General features: G+C 45.4%; 1 protein-coding gene across 2 annotated transcripts in view; it reads right to left on the reverse strand.

Annotated features, from left to right (window-relative positions):
• PRKCB (protein kinase C beta) overlaps positions 1–25,168 on the reverse strand; it is a 401,807-nt gene that overhangs the window by 152,235 nt on the left and 224,404 nt on the right. For both annotated transcript variants that reach the window (XM_068244284.1, XM_068244283.1), the window contains exons 4-5: positions 11,723–11,834; positions 3,376–3,504 (exon numbers count right to left, since the gene is read on the reverse strand). In XM_068244284.1, the coding sequence (XP_068100385.1) occupies positions 3,376–3,504; positions 11,723–11,834 (241 nt within the window). The remainder of the gene's footprint in view (positions 1–3,375; positions 3,505–11,722; positions 11,835–25,168) is intronic.

Genomic DNA, 25,168 nt, shown 5'->3' on the forward strand with positions numbered 1-25,168 from the left:
AGCCAAGAACCTAACTAATCTGTCTCTAGAAGAACAAGTCTGCAGCAGCTGTCCCTAGTCTGTCTCTAGCAGACTAGCAGGCACATGAGTGAGGCTAATGGCCGCCGGAGCCTGCCTTATATAAGGGGGGTGGGGCTCCAGGGCTTAGTGTAGCCTGAATGGCTACAATGTGCCTGCTGACTGTGATGCAGAGGGTCAAAGTTGAATCGAACTTCCACAAAAGTTCTACCTGTTCCAGGCGAACGCGAACCACCAAATTTATTTATTATAGTTCACTGTCCTTGTCAGCGTACCGTTCGTTAATTTTAGCTTTGATCCTCTATTATGTCTTTTTACATACTGTATGGAGATTTATGTACTGTACTACTTAATTTCTATAGGTTGTCCTACTTCTGGGCTTCATATTAGTTTATATCCAGGGCTGTGGAGTCGGTACAAAAATCCACCGACTCAGACTCCTCAGTTTAGGATTCCACTGACTCAAACTCCTCGACTCCGACTCCTCTAATTTGCATATTACAATCTTATTGATTGAAAGTGTGTAACATGAAATTCGTCTCTTAACTGCCAACACTTAAGAATTTTAAAATACAACTGAAGTGAGAAGGATATGTAGACTGCCATATTTATTCCCTTTAGTCATAGACTAAAACTAGTCCTTGGCTAGAGTACTTGAAAAAGGTACAGACCGGTACAAAGATATCAGGCCCAAGGCAATGTAAATGTGGGTGCATGTAAGAGTGATGTGCAGGTACTCTGCAGGGGAATGAGGAGATTCTTCCTCTATTACACATTCTTCATGCACAATCTGAACCAGGTTTATGGGTGACAGACAACACCTCTGTGTTCAATGTGCACAGCATTCTCAGTGGATTCCCTGCAGCTCTGTGGAGAGTGCATATGTAGAGTATAGTACTACTGTGTAACAAAGTAAACCTGAGACAGATGAAATTAAAGTTTTATACATACCTGGGGCTTCCTCCAGGCCCCTTCAGGCTAATCAGTCCCTCGCTGTCCTCCTCCGCCACCTGGATCTTCTGCTATGAGTCCAGGTACTTGAGCCAGTCTGGCGTAGTGTGCATGCACACACTCCGCCGCCGGGAGTGTACTACACCTGCGCAGCACTATTACACAGGTACTGAATGCTCCTGGCTGTAGGAGCGGCACATGGCCGGACTGCGCTGACTGGCTGAATTACCAGGACTCATAGCAGAAGATCCAGGTGGTGGAGGTAGACAGCGAGGGACTGATTGGCCTGAAGGGGGCTGGAGGAAGCCCCAGGTATATTAAAAAAAAATGTCATCCGTCTCAGGTACCCTTTATTTCGTAGTAACCAAACGAAATTTTAACAACATATTAAATGATTTGATCAGGAGTAAAGGGAGTGCACGTACATTTGTATAAATCATGACTCGGCTACAAATCAGGCTTTATTCTTACAGCATAGATGTTATTTAGTGTATATAAAAGATTCCTGTATACACATCGTATATACTGTACAGTCACAATCAGATATGAATATCTGACTTTAAAAAATACGGGGACTGCTTTATTGAAGCAGCACAGGTAACTAATTTTGATCGGTTAATTTCATTTTTGTGGACTAAGCAGAGCTATTACTGTATATATAAATTATTTATGATGACTATTATCCGAGAAATAGAACATTTTATCATATTTTCTATTTTAATTACAGTTTTAATTAATTAGGAGTCAGAGTATTTTTTCCCGACTCCGACTCCAGGCACCCAAAATTGTTCCGACTCCGACTCCACAGCCCTGTTTATATCGGCTCACTGCTGTGGATTCTCATAGAGCCTCTTTTTGGCAGATATTATTCTAAATGATTGCAGGGTAGTTTTACAGCCATATGTCTTCTATCCTGTTTCCATACTTTGGTAATTGGTTGACATTCCTTTGGCATTAGTTGAACATTTAGTTACTCTTTAATTTTGATTCTTTTTTTGCATGATATATATTTTTTGCATGATTTCTCATTTATGTCTCTTATCGAGTTGCACAGTGATATCTCTTGCTCCCCTCATTCACTTATTTTAATATCTGGTATTTGCTGTTGGTATTATCAATAAGGATATGTTCTAATCTTTTGTACAGTATGTTTTGTTTTTAGATATTTTGCTGTCTTTATAGGCCTGAGAAAGAGTCATAGATACGGAAGAAGCTTGTATTGCTGCCTAAAGGTGGCTATACAATTATAGATTTGCAGATGCCTGTCAAGTCGAATCTGACAGGAATCTATCTGATGTGTGCCATACACTACACTAGGAACAGATTTCCAATAGATTTCTGGATGAAATCTAGTGGAAATCGATCTAAATGCATTATTGGACCATTAGATCCAATGCAACTCTATGGGCCATCGATCTGCTGCCAGCAGCAGATCAACCTAGATTTTCCATCCTGTCAGATAGATCAAATCCATCGAAATATGCCACAAATCGATCGATCGGCTGATTTGATAGAATCGATTTCTGACCAATTGATTCCATAGAATCGATCGATCGCTGAAATCGCCATTAGACTAGGACTATGGCAGGATTATATTGTGAGCTCCTCTGAGGACAGTCAGTGACATGACTATGGACTCTGTAAAGTGCTGCAGATGATGTGCTATAAAAACACAGAGCAACAATTAGGAAATGCACAGCAGCAGGCAGACCGCATCCTGGCGGTGCCAGTCAACCCCTCCAATGGGCAGCAGCACAGAGACCTGTAGAAATGCCCGCAACACACCAGACGTTGGTAAAACCAGATATCTTTATTAGTACATCCAAAGGACAGGAAATACTTCTCCCAGGACAGTGATCTGCAAACCTGGCTCTCCACCTGTCAAGGAACTACAAGTCCCACAATGCATTTGCCTTTATGAATCATGACTGTGGCTGTCAGACTCCCACAATGCATTATGGGACTTGTAGTTCCTTAACAGCTGGAGAGCCAAGTTTTCAGATCACTGTCCCAGCAGAAGTACAAAAAAGCCCTCCCTGAGATGTGTCAGAGATCATCACTGTTTTGGGAAAACATCCTGTCTAGTAACTGGAATCAAGTAATAAAACCAAAAAGAATACCATGGGCTTGATTCACAAAAGAGTGCTAACTGTTAGCACGGGCATGGCGCGATCACGAATTTTCACGCGAAACGATAACGTTTTTGCATGCAGACGCAAATTTTCCTGTGAAATCTATATCGTTTTCGCGCGAAAATTCACGTTTGCGCACGAAAACGTTATCATTTTGTGCGAAAATTCGCAAGGAAATGGACGTGCTAACAGTTAGCACTCTTTTGTGAATCGAGCCCCATATCTTAGGGTAACTTAAAACAGGTCAAAGTTGGTTTCGGTGCATCCCACTCACCCACAACGGTCAGCACATCCTGGCTAATTTCAGCTTTGATGTGTATCCGACCCCGGCGCTCAGTGTGGTCTGTCCCACATAGGCTTGGCACGTTCATTACACAGCGTTTGTGTACATTCATCATACATGCTGCAGAGAAAGAACAGAGGAGACAACATCAGCATTACATCTTCACAACAGAATGGAATACTTATTTTTCTTGTTGGTGTTCGAATTCAGCATAGTGAATTAAAAAAATCAGAATACTCCTGACCGCCTCTGTTCAGCACCCAAACAAGCGGACAGGGTCAGGAGGAGTTCACTGGCCTGAAATTCATGTTGCCCTTTACATAACTCCGATACTTCCTCCTACCGGTTTGGATTGAGGAAGTATCAAGGTCACATGAAGCGCAACATGACACACCCAGCTCATCCAGGTGCAGAAATAGAAGCCAGGCCACACTCTGGTTCAGAAAGAAAGACTAACCTAAGAAGAGGAAAGCCTCTGGATCGGAGGCTTCCTCCAGTCCTCAGCTGCTTGGGGCCACACTCCTATGTTGGCATGACCGTAGCCTTACTGCAGGGTGCACCTGCGCAGTAGGACTGAGCCGCGCAAGCACAAGTGGCTCTGGCTTACTGTACAGACAGGGCCGTACATGCCAAGGTGCAGAATGGTTGTGCTCGTGCCAGTAGAGGAAGTGGGGGCCCCATCAGGTTACCGTCAAATGGTTGTCAGTAATATTTGGAGGGTCCACCACTCGGCAATGGAAGACCAGAGGATGCCGAGGAAAGCCTCAAAAGGCTTCCTTCTTCTTAGGTATTATTTTGTACCTGAACTTTCGGCTTGGGTACTTTTAAAACAGTGGCAGTCGGGACTATTCGGTTGTTAAAATTCCCTATACCGAATTCGAACCACCACATTGCTTAATATATTCCACAGGTAAGGTCTGGTATTTAAATGAGCTTGGTTCTGATTTAAATAAAATAAAAAAAAAGCATTTGATACAATAACGTGTCACAAAATCTATTTAGTATTTAAAAAAAAAAAAAAAAAAAAAAAAGTTACTTTCACTTTTCAGTCTGCAGTCAGCTATGCTTTTCCACACATAGCAAATCATTCAGATGCTGCACTTGCAGTCAGGGTACAGTAAACTGCACATCTGTTTGCAGAACCTGTGCAGTCCATCTGCAGAAACACACAGTTGTAAAAGTCCTCCCTCAATCAACTTACCTGTCAGGAGACGTTATTTTTTTTTCTTATTTTGATGCTCTTTAAAAGGGACACTGCAATAACCATACTAAGAATACTAGCAGAAAGCAGCCCCTTGGAGTGTCTGACATTATCTGTGATTGTTGTAACTTATAGGCAATGGCAGTGTCATGAAAGCAGCGTCATTGAGAGTTAGCTGGCGAAAAGATGCTATCACTATTGGCCACCCCCCCTTAAAGTAAAGATGAGATGGACGGCCGGATGGGGAAGAGGGGGTGTCAAATGATGACTTTTAATGACCTGGGGCTTCTTCCAGGCCCCGCAGTCTGCCAGCTCCCTCAGGGCCCTTTTCCACTAGCAGTGATTGCGATGCTGAATCGCAAATCGCTAGTGATTTTTAAATCTCTACGGTTTGCCTAATAACATAGGAATCGCGGTAGGTAATTTCCACTACCGCAATTCATTTTTTACTTAAGCGCAATCACGCTGCGGAGCGATTTTTGCCATGATTTTGCTATGCAGTGCATTGCATAGCAAAAGCACAATCGCCGGTAAAATTTGGAACTTTGCTAAATCGCAATCGCTAGTGTTTAGCACGAACGCTAGCGATTGCTAGTGGAAAAAGGCCCCTTAATGCCTTTCCAGTTTCCTCCATTGCACTGCTGTCAAACAAATTGACGTCAACAACCCAATGGGGCAATCGGTTTCTGCGCTTGTGCTGTCCCAGATGAGAGCATACATTTCTCCATAGAATACATGTGAAAAAGTGACTTAAAATGCCAATTTAAGGCTTCTGACAGCAGCTGTCCCATTGGTAATAGTTAAATCAGTAGAATACAGCTACATGTATTAAAAGAATACTATCAATTAAAATAACTTTATTTAAAATACTCTATATTAGGGTACACATTACAACTAGTGCTAGGGGAAATTTATTTATTCACCCAGTTCTCTCTCCCTGCTTAAAAATCATCGTTCATTCCTCACACAGCTCACAAATATACTTCACAGCATGCAGGAAACATGAGGAGGAGGAGGCTGATCTGAGGTGGTAACAGGTAACTAGATGAGCTGTAATATTGCTGTAATATAACTAGCAGGGAGATGTGTATACACTATTCCTGACTGACTGACTGACTGACTGACTGACTTGTGATGATGATACATTCCAGGCTGCATCTACTTCCTAGGCTGCTGAGAGGGAGAGAACTGGAATTATCAGGATCTTTATCAGTCAGATAACAGAAGACAAGGAAAACACATTGCTGGAATCTTTAACCCCTTACCACCATCTGAATAAGAGTCTTTCAGCAAGGTGATTATTAAACTATACACTGAGGAGTTGATAGCAAGCCCCCTCTGCAGGGACATGGTCTAGCCCTTTAAGAGCCGTCACTTTTGTATCTAAAACTGAAGGAGGATTTTACAGCAGAGATGCAGAGCTGTGTGAGGAAGGAAACTGCTCCTAGTAGTTGTGGGAATGTGTGCCCTAACATACAGCATTAAATAAAAATGCTTTAATCGATAGTATTCCTTTAAATATGGCTCACACACAGCTGTGAATGGGAGAAACAGTCAGCTACACGACGCCCTCTGCTGGGGAAGAGAGGGCAAGAGAAATGACAGCTCAGTCCATCTAAGAAGAAAATACACTGAGCATGGATGACTTTCCAATGGGGAGAGCAGCTGCCAGATGCCAAAAACAATCATTTATGGGCACTTTTCTAAGGCATTCTCTAGAGAGAAATATATGCTCTGCCTATTGCATAGCTGATAATAGAGATGTCACAACTGCATAATGTTTCCCATAGTGCACCTTTAAATGTTGGTTAATTTAGGATAACTAATAGTATTGTCTTTATAGCAGCCACTATTGTCTTGTATTGTGTATAGCATCACAGAAGATGACGGTGCTATATATAAATAATAATGACAGAAGTTTTAGGGACAGAAAGTAAGGACAAATGCCATCCTGACATCTGTACTGATCACTTCTCACGGATAATTATTGTAGAGGCCTTGAATTTGGAGGTTTCCTGCCAAAGGCCCCATAAGGTTCAAAAGACAGGACCAGTTAGGGCCCTCTAAGAGAAATTCAAATACCAATATATTAAAGAAGACCTCTAATGAAAATAATGTATGAATAAAAGTGCTTATTTTTTTACAATATTCAGTTATAAATTACTTAGCCAGTGTTTTCCCATCCTCACCCCGACCTGCATTCATAGATTTATCACAGGTGGCAATATCTTTAGTCCTGTCAGGTGCATCTCTGTGGAATGTTTGTTTTTGAAAATTTCTAAGCCAGTCTAAATAACGCCTGGTCCATGGAGCTACAGCCTAGCTTTACAAAAGTGTTTCTGTAGCTGAAACCAGGCAAATTAATGTAAAAGCGTGTATCCTGAACAATTTACTGCATTCTACTATATGCCATGGGCCTCTTTAACCTTCTTAGCGGTAACCCCGTGCTAGCACTTTACTAGCTGCGCAAGCACACTGATCGCTGCCGGCCCGCGCCCGATCGCCGCTATCCGTTGCGGCGCGTGCCCCCCCCCAGACCCCGTGCGCTGCCTGGCCAATCAGTGCCAGGCAGCACCGAGCGGTGGATCGGGACTCCCAATGACGTCCCGACGTCGCTGATGTCATCCCGCCCCGTCGCCATGGCGACGGGGGAAGCCCTCCAGGAAATCCCGTTCCTTGAACGGGATTTCCTGATCGGAGATCGCCGAAGGCGATCGAAGCGGGCGGGGGGATGCCGCTGAGCAGCAGCTATCATGTAGCGATCCCTGGGCTCGCTACATGATTTAAAAAAAAAAAAAAAAAAAACTGCTGCACTGCCCCCTGGCGGAATTTTTCATACCGCCAGGGGGGTTAAGTACACATTCATCATATTCTCTCACCCACCATCCTAATGCGTATATGTTTTTTTATGTGCCTGGTTATTCCTGTCCTGGCTACATTTGGGGTGAGGCACCCAGCAGAGAGAAATGAAAACTATTGAATATTCATATAATCATGTATCTGAAGGTAGACAGAGGTTTTATAGGCATTCTTACAAAGAAATGGCAGGTTGCACTTTAGTGACATATAGCTGAATGCAGTAAATCATTCAGAACAATCACTTTGATGGTAATTTTACTAGTTCCAGCATCAGTGATGCTTGGCCTAGGATGATTAGCAATGTGACACCCTAAGCCCCACCCCCCCCCCCCCCCCCCAAAAAAAAATTCCGGGAGATCAGATCCATCATATTTTTGGACCATAAGTCTTCTCCAAAAGTAAGTGGGAAAAGTCAGCACGTCTTATGGTGAGAAGCCAGCCCCATTTTCTCCGGGTCACATTCCACTAAAGGTAAAAAAAACTTTAAATATCCAGTTTATTAAATAATACTTAACAGAACCCGGGAAGTCGGGTATTTTAAATCTTAAGAGGACACAGAGGAATGTTTTGTGCACAATCACTTGCCTGTGTCTCTCTACTGCCGCCTCTAGTTGAGCTCCCTTGTCTTCCTCTCCATTCTCTTCTCATCTGGCCAGTCATCTGGCCAGTCGTGCGATTCTACTACTGAGCAGGATGCTCCTAGCCACAGGAGCGCGGCGGCGGAGCATCACCTGAGTCCCAATTATGTCAGATCAGGTAAGCCTTTAACCCTGAGACAACCTCATCCCCCCCCATGCTGCAGCATTAAAGGGAACCTTAACAGAGGGATATGGATGTTTCCTTTTAAACAATATCAGTTGCCTTGCTATCCTGATCTCTTTGCTGCAGTAGTGACTGAATCACACACCTGAAAGAAGCATGCAGCTAATCCAGTCTGACTTCACTCAGAGCACCTGATCTGCATGCTTGTTCAGGGGCTGTGGCTAAAAGTATTAGAGACACAAGATCAGCAGGAGAGTCAGGCAACTGGTATTATTGTAAATGGAAAAATCCACATCCTTATCAGTTTAACTTCCCTTGAAGTCAGCAGTGGGCTCCCCAGCCGGGTGGCATGAAATAGTAGCCGGGTGGTGTGAAGAAGTAGCCGGGTGGGGTGATATGAGAGAATGCAGGGCCAGTGCTTCTGTGCACAACTCTGCTTATAGCAGAGGAGGAGGTGAGCCGATGACAGCCGGGTGCTCACCAAAACTAGCCGGGTGGAGCACCTGGCTAAAAGAGCCTGGGGAGAACACTGGTCAGTGTTCACTGGTGGCTGGAAGAAGAGCGCTGTACACGGCCACTATTATCAGAAAATGAAAAATCAGAAGTGATAGGCAGTGCTTTTTAACCATGCAGAAATTGCACGGTTTCTCGACTTCCAACTCTGACAATCCGTGTGAGTGCCCCATTCAGAGTCATGCTTCCATGCACAGTTCATTATCTGCATTAACAAGTGCCTTATCACACAAAGAAAGGTCATATTCTGCGAGTAAAACATTGTATAGAAGTTTTCATACTAAGCAAAGGGAGATCATTTACATTAGTTGGAAAAGCGCAGCTCAGCTGTTAAAGGGAACCTGAAGTGAGAGGGGTATGGAGGCTGCCATATTTATTTCCTTTTAAGCAATACCAGTTGCCTGGCTGTCCTGCTAATCCTCTGCCTCTAATCCTTTTAGCCATAGACACTGAACAAGCATGCAGATCTGATTGTTTGCATGCTTGGCTGCAGAAGTGTCTGAATCACACACCTGAAACAAAGAGATCAGCAGGAAAGTCAGGCAAATGGTATTGTTTAAAAGGAAGTAAATAAGGCAGCCTCCATATACCTCTCACTTCAGGTTCCTTTTAACTTGCTATTCATTCATGGTTTTATGTGGTGTCGCACAATGTGTCCACTAGATGTCTCTGTGAGATAACATTTCTAGAAGAGCATCTTCTCCAAGGTCATGCTTAACATATTTTACATTCACACCACGTGCTTAAACAAACATCTGCATACAAACACTAGTAAATATTACCCAAAAAACGACTAAACACTGGGAAGATAATGAGGTCTCTTCGCACAGTATGCGAAAAGCACCGATTTCTTTATGACACTACAGCTAAGATGGTGACATCCGGACAGGATTACCAGGAGGGCTGCTGACTGACGTTTCTTTAGCCTATTTAGAAATCAAACCAGACTTGTGTTGGCTAAACAGTATTGATTACTCAGGAAAAACCAGCGTGACTTATCGACTAACCCTCTTCCTCGAGATCAAACCGCAAAACCAGCGACTGTCGTCTAACGCTTACCAATAAAGCTTGGCTGCAGGCACTTATAAAAACGATCGCTTTCTCAAGTCAGGAATTCAGTAACATGATTTTCAACACAGGCAGTGTGATAATATGTGACCGGTCTTTCTGTGTCACCTGTGGAGGGTCATACATGTCACAAATTTGATACTCCACAGAGCACATCTAGGGGTCGATTCCCTAAAGCGTGATAATTGCTATCACAGCCGTTATCACGTGATCTGCCGCAGGCAAAAGGTTACTCCCCGTGATAAGCTGAGGTTTGACCGCAATCACGTGCGCGCTTTCCGCAAAGCGCACACATGATCGCGTGCAAACCTCCACTTATCACGCAGAGCAACCTTTTGCATGCGCAAAGGTTTACGTGCGGCAGATCACGTGATAACTGCTGTGATAGCAGTTATCATGCACAGTAAGGAAGCTAAAGTAAAGGGAACCTAAATTGAGGTGGATCTGTATTTTTCCTTTTAAAATAATACCAGTTGCCTGACTCTCCTGCTGATCCTGTGTCTCTAATACTTAGCAAGTGTCACTTGACTAGTGCCACGTGACCCATGTGACAAGTGCCACGTTCCGAGTGACAGTCAGACAGCAGAGGAGAAGACACTAGTGCACACTAACTGTCACACTTGCACTGCTCACAGCACAGCAGTTCTGTAGAAAGCTAACACAGTAGTACTACTACGCTAACAACTACTAGCAATGACTGCAGCACTACAGTTCTAACTACACAACACAGTAATCCTATCCCCTAATCCCTAACCTATACCTAAGGCTAATAGCTGGCCAGCAGGCAGCAGCTGGCCTGGTCTGTGCACAGCACACACACAGACACATAGCAGCTGCCTGCAGCACACACAAATGGCATTAAGCTAATTAATGATTTAACAATAGTGTAGTGATAGTGAAGGGGTTAATCACTGAAGGGGGTTAATCACTGAACAGCTTTCGGTTTATCACTGTGTACAGTCCTTGCTAGGCCAGCAGCACTGGAGCACACACTGACTGTCATACAATGACATCAATCAAGCTAATGAATGATTTAACAATAGTGTAGTGATAGTAGTGAAGGGGTTAATCACTGAACAGCTTATCGCTGTGTACAGTCCTTGCTAGGCTCAGCAGCACTGGAGCACACACTCTGTAACACTATGACATCAGTCAAGCTAATTGACGATTTAATAATAGTGTAGTGATAGTAGTGAAGAGGTTAATCACTGAACAGCTTTAGGTTTATAACTCTGTACAGCCCTTGCTAGGCCACCAGCACTGGAGCATGTCTCTCAGTGAGCATTCAGCAAGCTAAGACGATATGTCTCATCATGGCAGGCCTCCTTATTATACAGGGGGGCTGGCTAGTGTTCCTTTCTGTGACTGGGTTTAGGCTGGGAGCCCTCTGATTGGCTCAATAAGGTCAGGTGGGGCTGGTCGGGGTTCCCATCTGTGATTGGTTGCTAGGGCTTCTGCTGGGAGCCCTCTGATTGGCTCCAGGACGTCATCTCCTTAGTTACAGTATTTCGGATCCGGATATCCGCGTTGTGCGCCCAAATATCCACAGATAGCCATTCGGATTATTTTTAAAATCCGGAATCAGAATCAGAATCGGATAGTGGAAAAAAGTTCGGATATCCGAGTTACACGGATACTCGGAATCCTGACGAGCAGCACTGCTAACTAGTGTTTAGATAACCGGATCTCTGCTTTATCGATGCTGTTTTGGTCCATCTCATGAGCATCCAATGGGTAACTAACGTTATGTGAAATTACCATGTAAAACAGACACCACACAACAACCGCACTAAAGCCGTGGTTAAATGCGCAGCAGTATTGATATGATGTCTCATTACCTTCCTTTCTATTAGCATCCCTGTTCTAAATCCCGACTCTGTGGCAGAATCCTGGCCTGCTCCTCTATGGTTTCTACAAGGCGACAGTCATACTTACTTTCACATTTCATCCCTTGGTGGATGAGGCCATACAGTAAGGAGCCACAGTGGTCACAGAAGGTCGGGCTGGAGTATGTGTGGATTTTGAACTTGTGTTTACTTCTGGGATCCTACAGGAAGAAAAAATAAAAGTCAACCATGAGAAACACATGGCTAAGTGAATATTAGCACTTAAACTACCCATGGTACTTTCAAATTCCACCAGTATTTGTGAATCCTTAGTTGAGGGTAAATGGCTGCATATAAATCACACTGAACCCTAATAAAGGGTGACTGAAGGTACTCGTAGTATAATAAGCAGAGGCACATATACAGTAATACCAATCCTGCATAGAACTAGCTTGTCAACCCCCCAACTAAAATTACTAATCTAGTGCTATAAATCACAGTCTCTCTACAGTTGGGATAAGGTCAGAAAGTTGGGCTGTAGTGTAATTCTCCCTGATAACTAACCTAGTCATAAAACTCGTGTAGCTGTGACAAACATTCCTTGACTACTTAAGGACCGCCTCACGCCACCTAACTCCAATTGGCGTCAAGTCCTAGGGCTGCAGTTTCCCAGGTAACGGCCGTGTGCATGCGCGATTGTTCCCTGCCCGTTCACGGAGCGGAGTTCCGTGAATAGCCTGCTAGCCGCCAATCGCGGCTAGCAGGCTGCTTGTAAACGCAAGGGGAAAGTAATCCCCTTTGTTTACCAGCGTACAGCACTGCGGCCCCCGGCAGCACTGTACGAGATCGGCGATCCCCTGCCTCTGATTGGCCGGGGAGCGCCGTCCTCTCATAGGCTGATGCATATGAGAGGCGGAACAGGACGGATCGCCGTCCTGTTCCAATTCACACACCGGAGGAGAGGAGGGAAGGGGAGGAGAGAAGGGAAGGGGAGGAGAGGAGGGAAGGGGAGGAGAGGGGGGAAGGGGAGGAGAGGAGGGAAGGGGAGGGAGGGGGGGGGGGAGGAAGAGAGAGAGCCTCAATGAGGCAGGGGGAAAAAAATACAAAGTGCTGCAGCGATCGGACCCCTCCGGCGGCATGTCCCCTTAGGGACAAAAAAAAAAAAAAGAAGAGGAGAGTCCGATCGCTGGGCTCCTAAGCTGGGCTGTGCAGGAGGCTGAAAAGCCTGCACAGCCCAGCACTGCATAAAATCGCCTGGTCTTTAGGGGGGGGGGGGGGGTAGCTTTGTGGGTGTGAAGTGGTTAAAGGACACATCCAAGGACTTAAAAAAAAAATCCACTTACCTGGGGTTTTCTCCAGTCCCTGCCAGCCATCCTGTGCCCAAGCCACAGCTCTGCTCCACGCTGGTGGTCCGGGGTCCCCTCTGGCGCAAGAGGCAGACTGCGCTGCGTGAGCGGCTCTCAGAGTCGCGCTGACGTCATCCGGACTGTACTGCGCAGGCGCACTAGTTATGTGCTTGCGCAGAACAGCCCCGGATGACATCAGTACGACTCCGTGAGCCGCACAGTGGAATGCAGAAAGATGCCAACCTGGCGAGATCGGCATCTGCACTGGAGGGGACCGGGAGCCAACAGAGCTGCAGCGAGGGCACAGGTCGGCTGCCAGGGGCTGGAGGAAGCCCCAGGTAAGTAGATTTCTTTTTTTCTTTTTTTAATTTCCTCTGACCTTCCCTTTAATGAGAACCTGAGGCAGTTCCTTGGGGGGCAGATGGGACACAGAGGCATGTTCTCTGCCTCATGACATGCCTGTGTGTCCCCTTATTGCCGCTCTCTGCCCCCCCCACTGTCGCACTATAGCCCCTTGAGATTAGCCATCTCAGAGGCAGACTTAGGGGAGAGGGATTCCCTGTTTAAAACGCCCGCGGTAGGCATTCCTGCAGGGTTTCCAGAGCTGCCATTGGGCAGCTCTCCCTCCCTGGCTGCGCCCCCTGCCACTCCCCCACCTTCCTGCACGCTGTAAATGAAAGACACAGTCTCTCATTCCAGCGTTGTGACCCAGACGTCATGAAAGTGAAAGTGGGCCAGTGCGGCCCACAGGAGCGGAAGAGAGTGGCAATTTTTGCGGCTACCGGATGCGCTCAGCCCCCGGATGAGGTAGCCGGCCACTGTCCCCCCCCCCCCCCAAGTGTATAATGTCACCATCCATGCCCATATGCAGTGTAAATTCTCGCCTGCCTCGCTGGTGCTACTCCTGGCCTCATCTGCCGTCGCCCCTGTGTGATGTCACACGCACCATGTGGCAGCACTCGCGGTAACAGTGGACACGATGGTCACTGCAGAGGATGCCAGGAGTCATGTCAGCCGGATAAGTGCAAATTTACACTGCAAGGGTAGCGCATTTTTCTTTTGGGCGGTGGCCAGGCAGGCGGAGTCACTAGCACGATTATGGATATATTTCATGCTGAAATTTATTGGGAATCAGTCTGCGCTGTATGGGGAGCTAACAGATCTCTCTCTGATCAGATTCGACGAGACAGATCTGTCTCATGGTTGGTCGATCCTCCCTAACATCCTATAATGTTGGATTTTACTGTAATGTTGGATCGTATCTGAAGAGAGAAAGAGCCCTAATTGATCCATTTATGGTAACAATAGATAATAACCTTCTGAAACCATACAAGAAATGAGAAAAATATTGTACCGTTGTTGGGCACTTTAACCACTTCATCCCATAGGGGGTTTTGCCCTAACGGACAAGATCAATTTTCACCTGTCAGTGCTCCTCCCTTTTATTTGCCAATAACATTACTACTACTTATCACAACAAAATGATCTATACCTTGTTTTCTTCGCCACCAATTAGGCTTTATGTGGGTAGTACATTTTGCTAAGAATTTTTTTTATTCTAAATGCATTTTAACAGGAAAAATAAGAAAAAAAATAGAAAAAAATTCATAATTTCTCAGTTTTCGGCCATTATAGTTTTAAAATACACCAGCAATAGAGTAGAGAGAATCCGGGCACCATCAAACTGCAGCTTCCAAACTTTATTTCATCCCTATATACAGACAGATACAAATATGCAAGGCTGGTCTAACAGCCGTTTCACAAGCAGATACGCTTGCTTCCTCTGAGGATTAAGTTCCTACTGTCTGGAGGCACATCCAACCTTCCAATACTAACCCCCATTGGTATTGCCAACAGCAACTAGTGCCGTTTCGACCGTATCTCTCATCTATTGATAGTTTTAAAATAAAATGTTCTTCTGTGGGCAACACCCACACGTTTTATTTGCCTAATTGTCCTGATTATTAAACCGTTTAAATTATGTCCCTATCACAATGTATGAACACATTATTTGGAAATAAAGGTGTTTTTCTGTTTTTTGGGGGTATTTTTGTCCGGTCCATAATTACAAGCCCCTATGTAGTAAAGTTATATTAATATTCCCTAATAAAATATAAATTAAAGAGTCCCTAAGGCAACTATTTATGTAATTTTTTTTTTAACTGAATTTTTTTTTACAAGTGTTTTTATTTTATTTTTTATTTTTTTGGGAAGGGGGGGCTTTGGAAGTGTAAGTTATTAATTATATTAATATTGTGTATAAGTGTATGTGTATGTATGTACCTATATGTGTAATTTCACGTTTTGGCCGCTAGATGGCGCAAGTGAACACTCACTTGTTTTATATGAAGTGTTCATTTTATTTTTTTAGTTAACTAAACTGCAACTCTTTCCTGTTTTATGAATGAACGTGGCCGCTGATCGCGGTCATGTCCATTCATTCCAGGCATTGCGATTGGGTAGAGGACCGCTCGGTAATCTTCCCCAATCTCAGGTCGCGGAGTCCTGGCGGTTAACGGTGGCTGGGGGGGGGGCACACGTCCAGAGCGGCGGCGGGAGTGAGCGACTTATTAAAAACGTCCTGGAGCTGTTAACAGGCTCAAACAGGACATTTTAATAAGTCAGCCTGTCAAAGTGAGTAACATAGATGTGGCATTCCGCTTTACCACCTGCCTAAAGTGTGTCACAGCACTAAAGGTGGCCATACACTTATAGATTAGCAGCAGATTCGACCATGAGATAGATTTCTGTCAGATGCCCAGGGCAGCTATCGAGGGGGACAGCTGACACTGCAGTGAGGTGCCCAGAGTTTCTGGGGGGCCTGGGCCCCCCGAAAACGCTGGAAGGGCTGCATGTGCTGGCTGCAGGCCTGTGGCTCACTAACCAGCAAACCGCGTTCCAGCACTGAGAGAAGAGTGACATCAGCACTTGAACGTGGCGAGCAGATGAGTGAGCCCTCTACAGCAGACTTTCTATACTGGGGCACCACCTATATCTGGCTACAGGCTACCTATACTGAGGCACCACCTATACTTGGCTACCTATACTGGGGCACCACCTGTACGTGGCTACCTATACTGGGGCACCACCTGTACGTGGCTACCTATACTGGGGCACCACCTGTACGTGGCTACCTATACTGGGGCACCACCTATACCTGGCTACCTATACTGGGCCACCACCTATACCTGGCTACCTATACTGGGGCACCACCTGTACCTGGCTACCTATACTGGGCCACCACCTATACCTGGCTACCTATACTGGGGCACCACCTGTACCTGGCTACCTATACTGGGGCACCACCTGTACTTGGCTACCTATACTGGGGCACCACCTGTACGTGGCTACCTATACTGGGGCACCAGCTATACCTGGCTACCTATACTGGGCCACCACCTGTACGTGGCTACCTATACTGGGGCACCACCTGTACGTGGCTACCTATACTGGGGCACCACCTATACCTGGCTACCTATACTGGGCCACCACCTATACCTGGCTACCTATACTGGGGCACCACCTGTACCTGGCTACCTATACTGGGGCACCACCTGTACCTGGCTACCTATACTGGGGCACCACCTGTACTTGGCTACCTATACTGGGCCACCACCTATACCTGGCTACCTATACTGGGGCACCACCTGTACCTGGCTACCTATACTGGGGCACCACCTATACTTGGCTACCTTTACCTCCACTTTTTGCCACATCACGCTGTACATGCCGCTTTCTTCAGTGTCGGAGCCATGCACATTTTTTGCTGCAGCGCACTTTGCGCTCGGACACGGGGGTGGGGTGGCTAGTGGGCGGGCACAGCAACCAGTGGGTGGGCACAGGGAGGGGGGGGGCAGGCCTGATGATGTGTGAGGGGCCCCAAAATTTCTGATGGTGGCCCTGCAGATGCCTGTCAAGTCGAATCTGACAGGAATCTGATCAGAATGAAATCTATTGAAAATCGATTGAAATGCAGTATTGCACCATTCGATCCAATGCAACCCTATGGGCCACCGCTCTGCTGCCAGCAGTTGATCAACCCAGATTTTCTGTCTGGACTGATTGAGCAAATCGATTGAAATCGGTCAGAAATCATCATCATGCTTTCTGCTGCATCGATTTCTGGCGGTTTCAGAACAGTCGAATTGGCCGTCAATCGATTGCTAAAATCAACCATGTATGTGTATGGGCCCCTTAAGGTTATGCAACTACACTCACTGGCGGTACATAACAATAGCTTCCAGGCTTGGTTTATTAATGAGCTGTCCGTGGACACCTGCATGCATGTGAAAATTCTCCTCAAAGCAATTTTTGAGCAATATAAGCTGCAAGTAGAGGACTATCGGAGGCCAGAGACACTCATCATAGCAATCAGGTACACAGTTCAGCGTAGCTAGGGTTTTCAGCAACCGGTCAAAATGGGCATGGCAATGCATCAGAATGTGGTTGTGGTCAAGGGTGGAATCAAATGTTTCGATAACCAAATGTGCCCCCCTCTCCCTCACAGATGGCCAGATGTGCCCCACTTTTTCTGCTGCTGTGGGAGGGAGAGGCACTTTGGGCAGCCAGTAACCCGCCTCTCGTGCACATGGGAGTGCAGCGGTCGTGCCGAGTGCCCTCACAGTGCTGCACCCGGGTACGAATGTCCCCCTTGTCCCCCCCCATAGCTACGCCTCTGGAGACCCTCATCATAGCAGTGAGAGTGACAGAATCAGGGCCGTAAGAAAGCCTTCCTTCCTGGGGAGTGTAGTGTATGCTTCTCTCCAACACAAGCCCTCTTTTTAGCCTGGCTTGGGCTTAAATGATAACATAACTTGGAAAAGGCGCAGGTAAGGTGAGCGAAAAGGTCACATTCAGGTTTTATCCCATCCCGCCTCCATCGCTAACCAGCTGGCAGAGACAGGAAAGAATGACACCATCTGCCAGGCGCCTGGCACCAGCACAGTCACTTAATGTAACAGATTCTCAATTACACAGGAGGGGAAGCTACACAAAGTGCTCGCTATTGGCAATTAACCAGCCCTGTGCGATTCCCTCCATGACAGCCGGGACTTCATTACACAGCTCTTTGAAGAACTCTGATTGGAAGACATTTCAATTTCATCTCCATTTGTGGGAGAAGATGAGGTGGCAGCAGCCTTCTTCATGTGGAGAGAGGACAAGGCGAGGGGAATTGTCCAGTCGTAAATTGAAATGACTGAGAACATGGTGGTGGGGGGAGCCCTCCTCCATAATGCTGGCATCATGTGAGCTTCACACACACACAGGGCTTCAAAGCTAAATCCCAAGCTGCCAACAAATAAATGCAAGTGTAACCACTACCTCCTGCTCAAATATAGAAGCTGTACAGTAAAGGCCGTTAACCAATACCTTATAATCTGACTCTATGCTTTGCTGAGATAAATAGCACGTTATATCTGCTTGTTTAACCTCCCCGGCGATATGATTATTTCCAGATTTTAGGGTCTTTTCAGCACGTTTCAGTCCCTAAAATCAGTTAAAAATCATGCCGCCAGAATGCCTGCAGCAGGCCCAGCACATACTCAGGGCTGTAGTCAAAAATCTTCTGACTCCTCAGTTTATGAAACCACAGACTCCGACTCCTTAGTCTATTTTTTACAAAAGCTATGGATTTGGTTCAAAAATCATCCTACTCCTCACTTTATTGAAACCACCGCCTCCGACTCCAGGTACCTAAATTTGCTACAACTACTCAACTCCGACTCCACAGCCCTGCACTTACTCACCTCCCTGGCATCCACCGCTGCAATTTTCCCTTCATCCTCAGGGTGGTGCTGTAATGCCGACGGCGATCTCACCAGAGTGATTCAGAGCCTCTGAGCACAGGAAGGAAAATGGCTGCCAGCATCTGGATCCCCTGGGAGATAAGTAAAAATGCCTGCTGCGCGCCATTGCTCTGCATAGAGCTCCCGGCGGCTAGCCCGAGCATAGCTCGGGGTTACCGCCAGGGAGGTTAAGGTATACCTGTAGGGAAAAAAAGTGCCCCTGTGGCTTACTCACCTTGGGATATGACTTCCATATTCCTTCCATAACAAGCAGCTGAGCTGAGACAGAAGAAGACACATGTAAGCACATATAATAATGATTAGCTGTAGCTTTCTTCTTCTTCTCCCCCAATGGTAAATGCTCATCAGTGGCGAATTTTACACGGGTACACAGGAGCGATTGTTCACAATACACTGCGGACCATCCATCAAGGCGGCAGCCTTTACAGCGCAGCGAAGCAAATATGCCAATAGTCTCCCAATTTGTCACGCTGTTAAAGTCTCCCGTGAGCTTTATAAAGACAATTCATGGAAGAATATAAAGGCGGCAGTCGCAGGCCTAAATGTGTGATTTGTTCCATTTCACATCTTATAAAGCAGACCAGAGAGACTTCTGCGCAGCTACAAAACTACAGGCTCTATCACCCTATGGAGATAAGAAATGCAACGCAAGAGTTTATGCGTGCCAGTAAGAGGTTTTCATTTTATTGTGTTTTCCTTTTTCCTTTGTTTTTCCCTTTAAAACCGCAAATTTTACACTAGGCAACACATGCACGAATCCGATTTCATTAATGAGTTATGACCTACGGCATGACGTTGGGAAGTTGCTGATCAGTGGCACTAGTTCTAATTCACCTAATAGGAAAACGCATGCAGAGGACAATTAAAAGCTCCCAGAAGCGTTACAACGTAACGCTCCGGAACGCTTGGTCTAATGTGAAAGGTAACATGAAAGTCAATAGACTTTCATGTTACTACGCTTGCCGCATCCTAGGAGCAATCCGTCAAAACAAATGGATCAGCTACTAGTGTAAAAGGACCCCAAGAGCTATGTAGAGATACTACATTACTGTCGCGCTAATCAATTGTCCGTCTTAGTCGTGGTTGAGGTTTTAGGAGTGGCTGATTTATCCATACACTGTTTGGCTCTCAGATGAGCAGATTTTTCTGTTCTATGGCAAGAGAGAAGGGGAGGAAGAATGGGAGGAGTCCTGCAGCAGGAATTACAATAGCGATTCAGCAGATTGTGATCCACCATGGCACACTGCTGAAGGAGAGGCCAGCGATGACCATGCTAGATTGTCATTGAGTGGATTATGAATGATTATCTTGGATAAAAGCCAAACATGTGCACCTAGCATTAGCTTCCCACATCATTATGGCTCTCGCCAGGTTAGGTGCTGCCAATTTTAATTACGTGGAAAAACATATTGTATTTCAAGCCCATGCATTTGTTTTATAGATACCCCCCCCCCCTACACAAACCCAACAATTCACCCACATTCCGAAATACTCTCATACTTACCAAGTGTGTCCTCAACTTTGGAGTCCTGTGACCCCACCACTCAGGGAGATTACCATGGAAGCAGAGAGCACTCTGGGTCACTTCAGCTCTGATCACTTCTGCCTGGAGTCCCACCACAATCTGCTCCCTACAATCCAGAACCCCCCACACACTGCTACAACAGTCCTACCCCCACATCACTTGTGAAGCCACAATCCCTCCCCCCTACTTGGCCAACCAACATATTAGGAAGGGGCCAGTCGCTGCACCAGTCAATATTTTGCTTCAGTTGGCAAAATCAAGAGGGGGCAAGTGGTAGAAGAATCTCAATATGATGAGACATACCAAGGATGACACTGGGAGGCAGGACTGCCAATAATGTTAAAGTGATGGGGCATACCAAAGATAACACAAGGGGAGGGGACAGCCTATGATGAAAATATGATTGCACTCACCTGCAAAAATGCTAGTGATTTCTACCATGGGGTAAACGCTCAGCTTCTAACCAACCAAACAGGCTTTATAAATACCTGTATAGGAAACAGATAAAAAGGGTGCCCCTACCGCCATGGAAAGAAGGTTGCCGCCAATAGGCGGCAATTATAAGGCCTCTTGCACACTGCAAGCAATTCAGATTCAGATTCCGCTTTTTAATCTGTTTTTACTTCCGATTCAGATTCAGATTTGCAGTTTGCTCCTTGCACACTGCAAATCTGAATCTGAATCGGAGGTAAAAACTGATTAAAAAGCGGAATCTGAATCTGATTTGCTTGCAGTGTGCAAGAGGCCTAAAAGATGTGAATAGCAGCAATAGGTGGAAATTTGAGTGCCTAGAGGTGCCCAACAAAATAGCACCCAACCATTGTGGTTTTGGGGCAGGGCATTTTTTCCCCCTTCCTGACCTGGGAGTTGAACTCATGACCTCATACTTCACAGACAGAGGCTGTACCTCTGCACTTTTTTGTGTCAGGAGTGTTGGGGTGGGGGAGTTTAGGCACCACTGAGGGAAGATAAGGGGGGGGGGGGGTTAAGGGTTTAGGCAAAACCTTTGGGGGAGTTCTATGCATGGGTGTATATATTCCTTTAAAAAAAATTCTATCCCTTGAAGTTGGCCTTAAACACATTTTAAAAATGTCTCCTAGCTGCGGCTACACTTTATTTTTGTCCACCGGAGCCTAGTCGCAACACAAAGACAAATTTTTCCAGAGTGAATTTATTCCTACAACTTATTAAAAAGGTGCGACCATGAGATAACGCTGCCTGGGGATCTCTATTAGCCAATAAATACAATGGGAGGCAAGCACAATGGAGAGCGGAATCAATGTGCGTGCAGAGCTAATAGTGTTATGCCAGCGAGGGGCTCGCGCAATGCACAGCTTGTGCTCTGAACTGAGAGGCCGCATCAGACAAGGGGAAAATTAAATCAATTCACCTGCAATAGAGAAGAAAGGCCTGATGGGGAAATGAATGGAGAAGCAATACAGACGGTAATGAGATAGTGGAGGATGGAGTGAGCGGCTTGATTGCATTCCCGCATGGACAGATTAAAGAAGAGGACTGAGCGGCTAAGCTACAGGTTCACTTCATAAGCACAGGACCATCCGATGTAATTAAAAAGCCAGATGGGCATCCAAACAGAGGATCTGTGGAATTGCTAAATATGAATGGACCCCAGGAAGTGCTAATTGATGGCTGGGGTGGGGTGTTTGTAATGCTGGAATGTGCACACATTGCCATGGCCGGCAGCCAGGCAATTTGGGGTTTTAGCGTACTAAGAGTGTTTAAAATGGGGCCTTAAAGGACACCCGAGGCGAAAATAAACTAATGAAATAAACTATTGTATCTATCTTCCTTCTCCTAAAAATGACTTTTTAAGATTTTCCACATTTTTTGTTTAAAATGTTTAAATCTACTTCTAGTTTTAACTGTTTTATTGTTTTTGTTCAATGGCACATTCATTGAAGTATGACAGAGCTAAAATCTATGAACTATTGCCCCTTTTTTAACTCTTTCCTGCTCTCAAAAGCCATTTTCTGCTAGGAAAGTGTTTTATAGTTGGAATTTCTTATCAGTGAGGATCACACTGTAGTCACTTCCTGTCTAAGTCAGCCACTTACATACCTGATATTTAACTCTTTCAGGCAGAGACAAAAAAAAAAAGGAACACAGCATAGTTATTTGTATGCTAGGCACTGTACATACACATGTCTATCATCATGTCACCTTGGGTCTCCTTTAAAGGAAACCCTAGGAGAAAATAAACTGCTTAGATAAACCATTGTATCGATCCTCCTACTCCTAACAATTACTTTTTTAGAATCCTGCAGTTTTACTTTCTGTGCATCAGCTAAGAATGAATGTTTCAGGTTGTATTGTCCCATATGCTGAAACATGTGGGGAGGTGTGTAGTCACATGTAGACACTGGACACATGTAGAGGAGTCGTGAGACTTCCTACCGATACAGGAAAAACACAGAGAGAGACCAGGAGCCGCTTATGCTGTAGTATATTAACTTCAAGTCCTGGATAAATACAAAGTGACTGATGTGGTACCCACAAACGTGGGTTGCAAGACCAGCAACCACAGTATAAAAGCAAGTGGGGAAATCCCGTACCCACTCGGGTTCTTTGTCTTCAAATGTATGGGTCGCACTCCAGAAACAAAAATCGATTGTTTGGGCACACAAAACCAAAAATTAACAGCAACATCTGATAGTTAGGGGGCTGTAAACAATATCACTGGGAGGAAGAAGGCGCCCCAAAAATAACCATGGATGTAATAAATGTAAAATGGCTCATCTCTAAACACTAAGGCAGGGAACACACTTGACTGTTTTCGTGCGCGTTTTCTGCACAGAAAAACTGAGAACTCATGTTAATCAATGTGCTAGTACACACTTACTGTGTTGTTCGCACGCAGAAAAAAAACTGACATTCTGCATCCTGATTCTGCACATTTTGGCAGTTTCCTCTATCATTTACATCAGCTGCTGTGAAAAAACGCGCGCGTTTTCCTGCATGGAAACACACTTGGTGTGCAGAAAAAGTATGCAGAAAAACGCGCGCGGAAAACTGAAAGTCAAGTGTGTTCCCTGCCTAAGTAAAGCAGTGTCTGCGCAGTCAAGGTGCAGAGCTCCGCCCTCTAGGCGCTCCGAGCTCTGCACCTTGGCTACCCAGACACTGCTTTATTTGATCTGAGGAAGCGGACTGTGCTCCGCGAAATGCATTATCGTTTTTGTGTCTGATTGTTAAAATGTATTTCTAATATTGGCATTGCCCCTTCTTCTTAGAGGCAAGTCATTTTACATTTATTACATCCATGGTTATTTTGGGGGCACTTTCTCCCTCCCAGTGATATGCTGACAGTCTTTTCAGTGTCCCAGTAGCTAAGACATATGAACCACTGACCTTTTTGATCCATCACCAGCACTAAGAAATTGTTCTCAGCAAGGAGAAAGGTTTATGGCTGTAATTAGTTATAAGTGAATGTTACCTTATATTCTGACTAACGAGAAACGGTCACTTGCATACCCTAATGTAAACTCTTTCAGGCAGAAAAAAAAAATCCTTTAAAATAGTACAATAAACTTGTACTATTTAATTTACTCTCTTTTTAAGATAGTGGCATGTCACCTCTAGTATGTGCAGTGTAAGCCATTACCCTGTGCATATACTGACAGTAAACAGTCTGTAATAGATAGCGGAGATACCGCCGCAGAGACAAGCGGCATGGCTATCTCCGCGTACCAGCCGGCGGCCTCTGCCGCGCGGTGACATGCTGGTGCTCTGCCTGGTCCTTCTATTGCACATAGATTGAGGGCTATGCGCGTGCCAAGCGATAGGACCTTTATGCGAATAGAAGGGGAGTCAGCTGATCTGTCTAGTCAGCTGTCTCCAATGGTCCTTTGGATTGGCTGAGTGATGAGGGCGGCGCTGCGGAGCATTTCTGTATGTATACTACTGGTCTGTTAGTTGCTCCGTGTCTGCTGTTGCGAATGCTAACGTGTTAGCGCTCAGACCCTAGTCAGATCCCAAAGTGTGCTAGAACCAGCTGGAGCTGGAGATCCACACTTAGCCAGATTCTGTTGATAGCCTAAAGTACTAATTGCATTGTATTATCTGTTATGACCTTCTGCTTCCTTTGACTATTCTCCTGCTCGTTGATTCTGTACCTTTGCTCACCTGATTCCTGTTGCCGACTCTGCCTGAACGTGACATTGAATCAGCCTTCTGTCTTTGTACTTTATCTGTCCGTACGTTGCCAACCCAGCTTGTCCACTGACTGCAGTACCGTCTGAATCACCTGCTCCTCAGGTGATCATTGGCTGCAGTACTGTCTGAATCACCCGCTCCTCGGGAGATCTCCTCTTCCTCATTACTGTTGCACCAAACACATTCTCACATTGGTTGTCCTGTGTCTAGCTATACTAGCATTATTGGTGATTCTGCAGATGACCTCATAAGCAGGTATAGCATCTGTATTATTGGTGATACTGCAGATCACCAATAATCAGATACATTCTGTGTGCTGACACCAATCGTTACACAGTCATAGCGTGTGCTGATCTCTGATCAGATAATGTTTTGCTAAGATTATGAAGATGGTTTTGTGCCTCTTTTTCCCAGATTGATCTGATTTTCCACTCAACATTAATTTGTATGGAGTAGGAAGGAAATGCTTATTCTGTATTTAGAAAAGGGTTTTTGATCCTTCATGGTTACCCATAACCTCCAAGTATATGTGGGATGAGAAAGATCAGGAGTCCAATAATGCAGTATGGTTGGTTGGACAATGGGGTAAACGAATTATGCGTATACAGTGCTGCCCATAATTATTCATACCCCTGGCAAATGTTGACTTAAAATTAATTTTATTCAACCAGCAAGTAATTTTTTGATGGGAAATAACATAGGTGTCT

Source organism: Hyperolius riggenbachi, chromosome 7, assembly GCF_040937935.1.
Source record: "Hyperolius riggenbachi isolate aHypRig1 chromosome 7, aHypRig1.pri, whole genome shotgun sequence".
Taxonomy (NCBI): Eukaryota; Metazoa; Chordata; class Amphibia; order Anura; family Hyperoliidae; genus Hyperolius; species Hyperolius riggenbachi.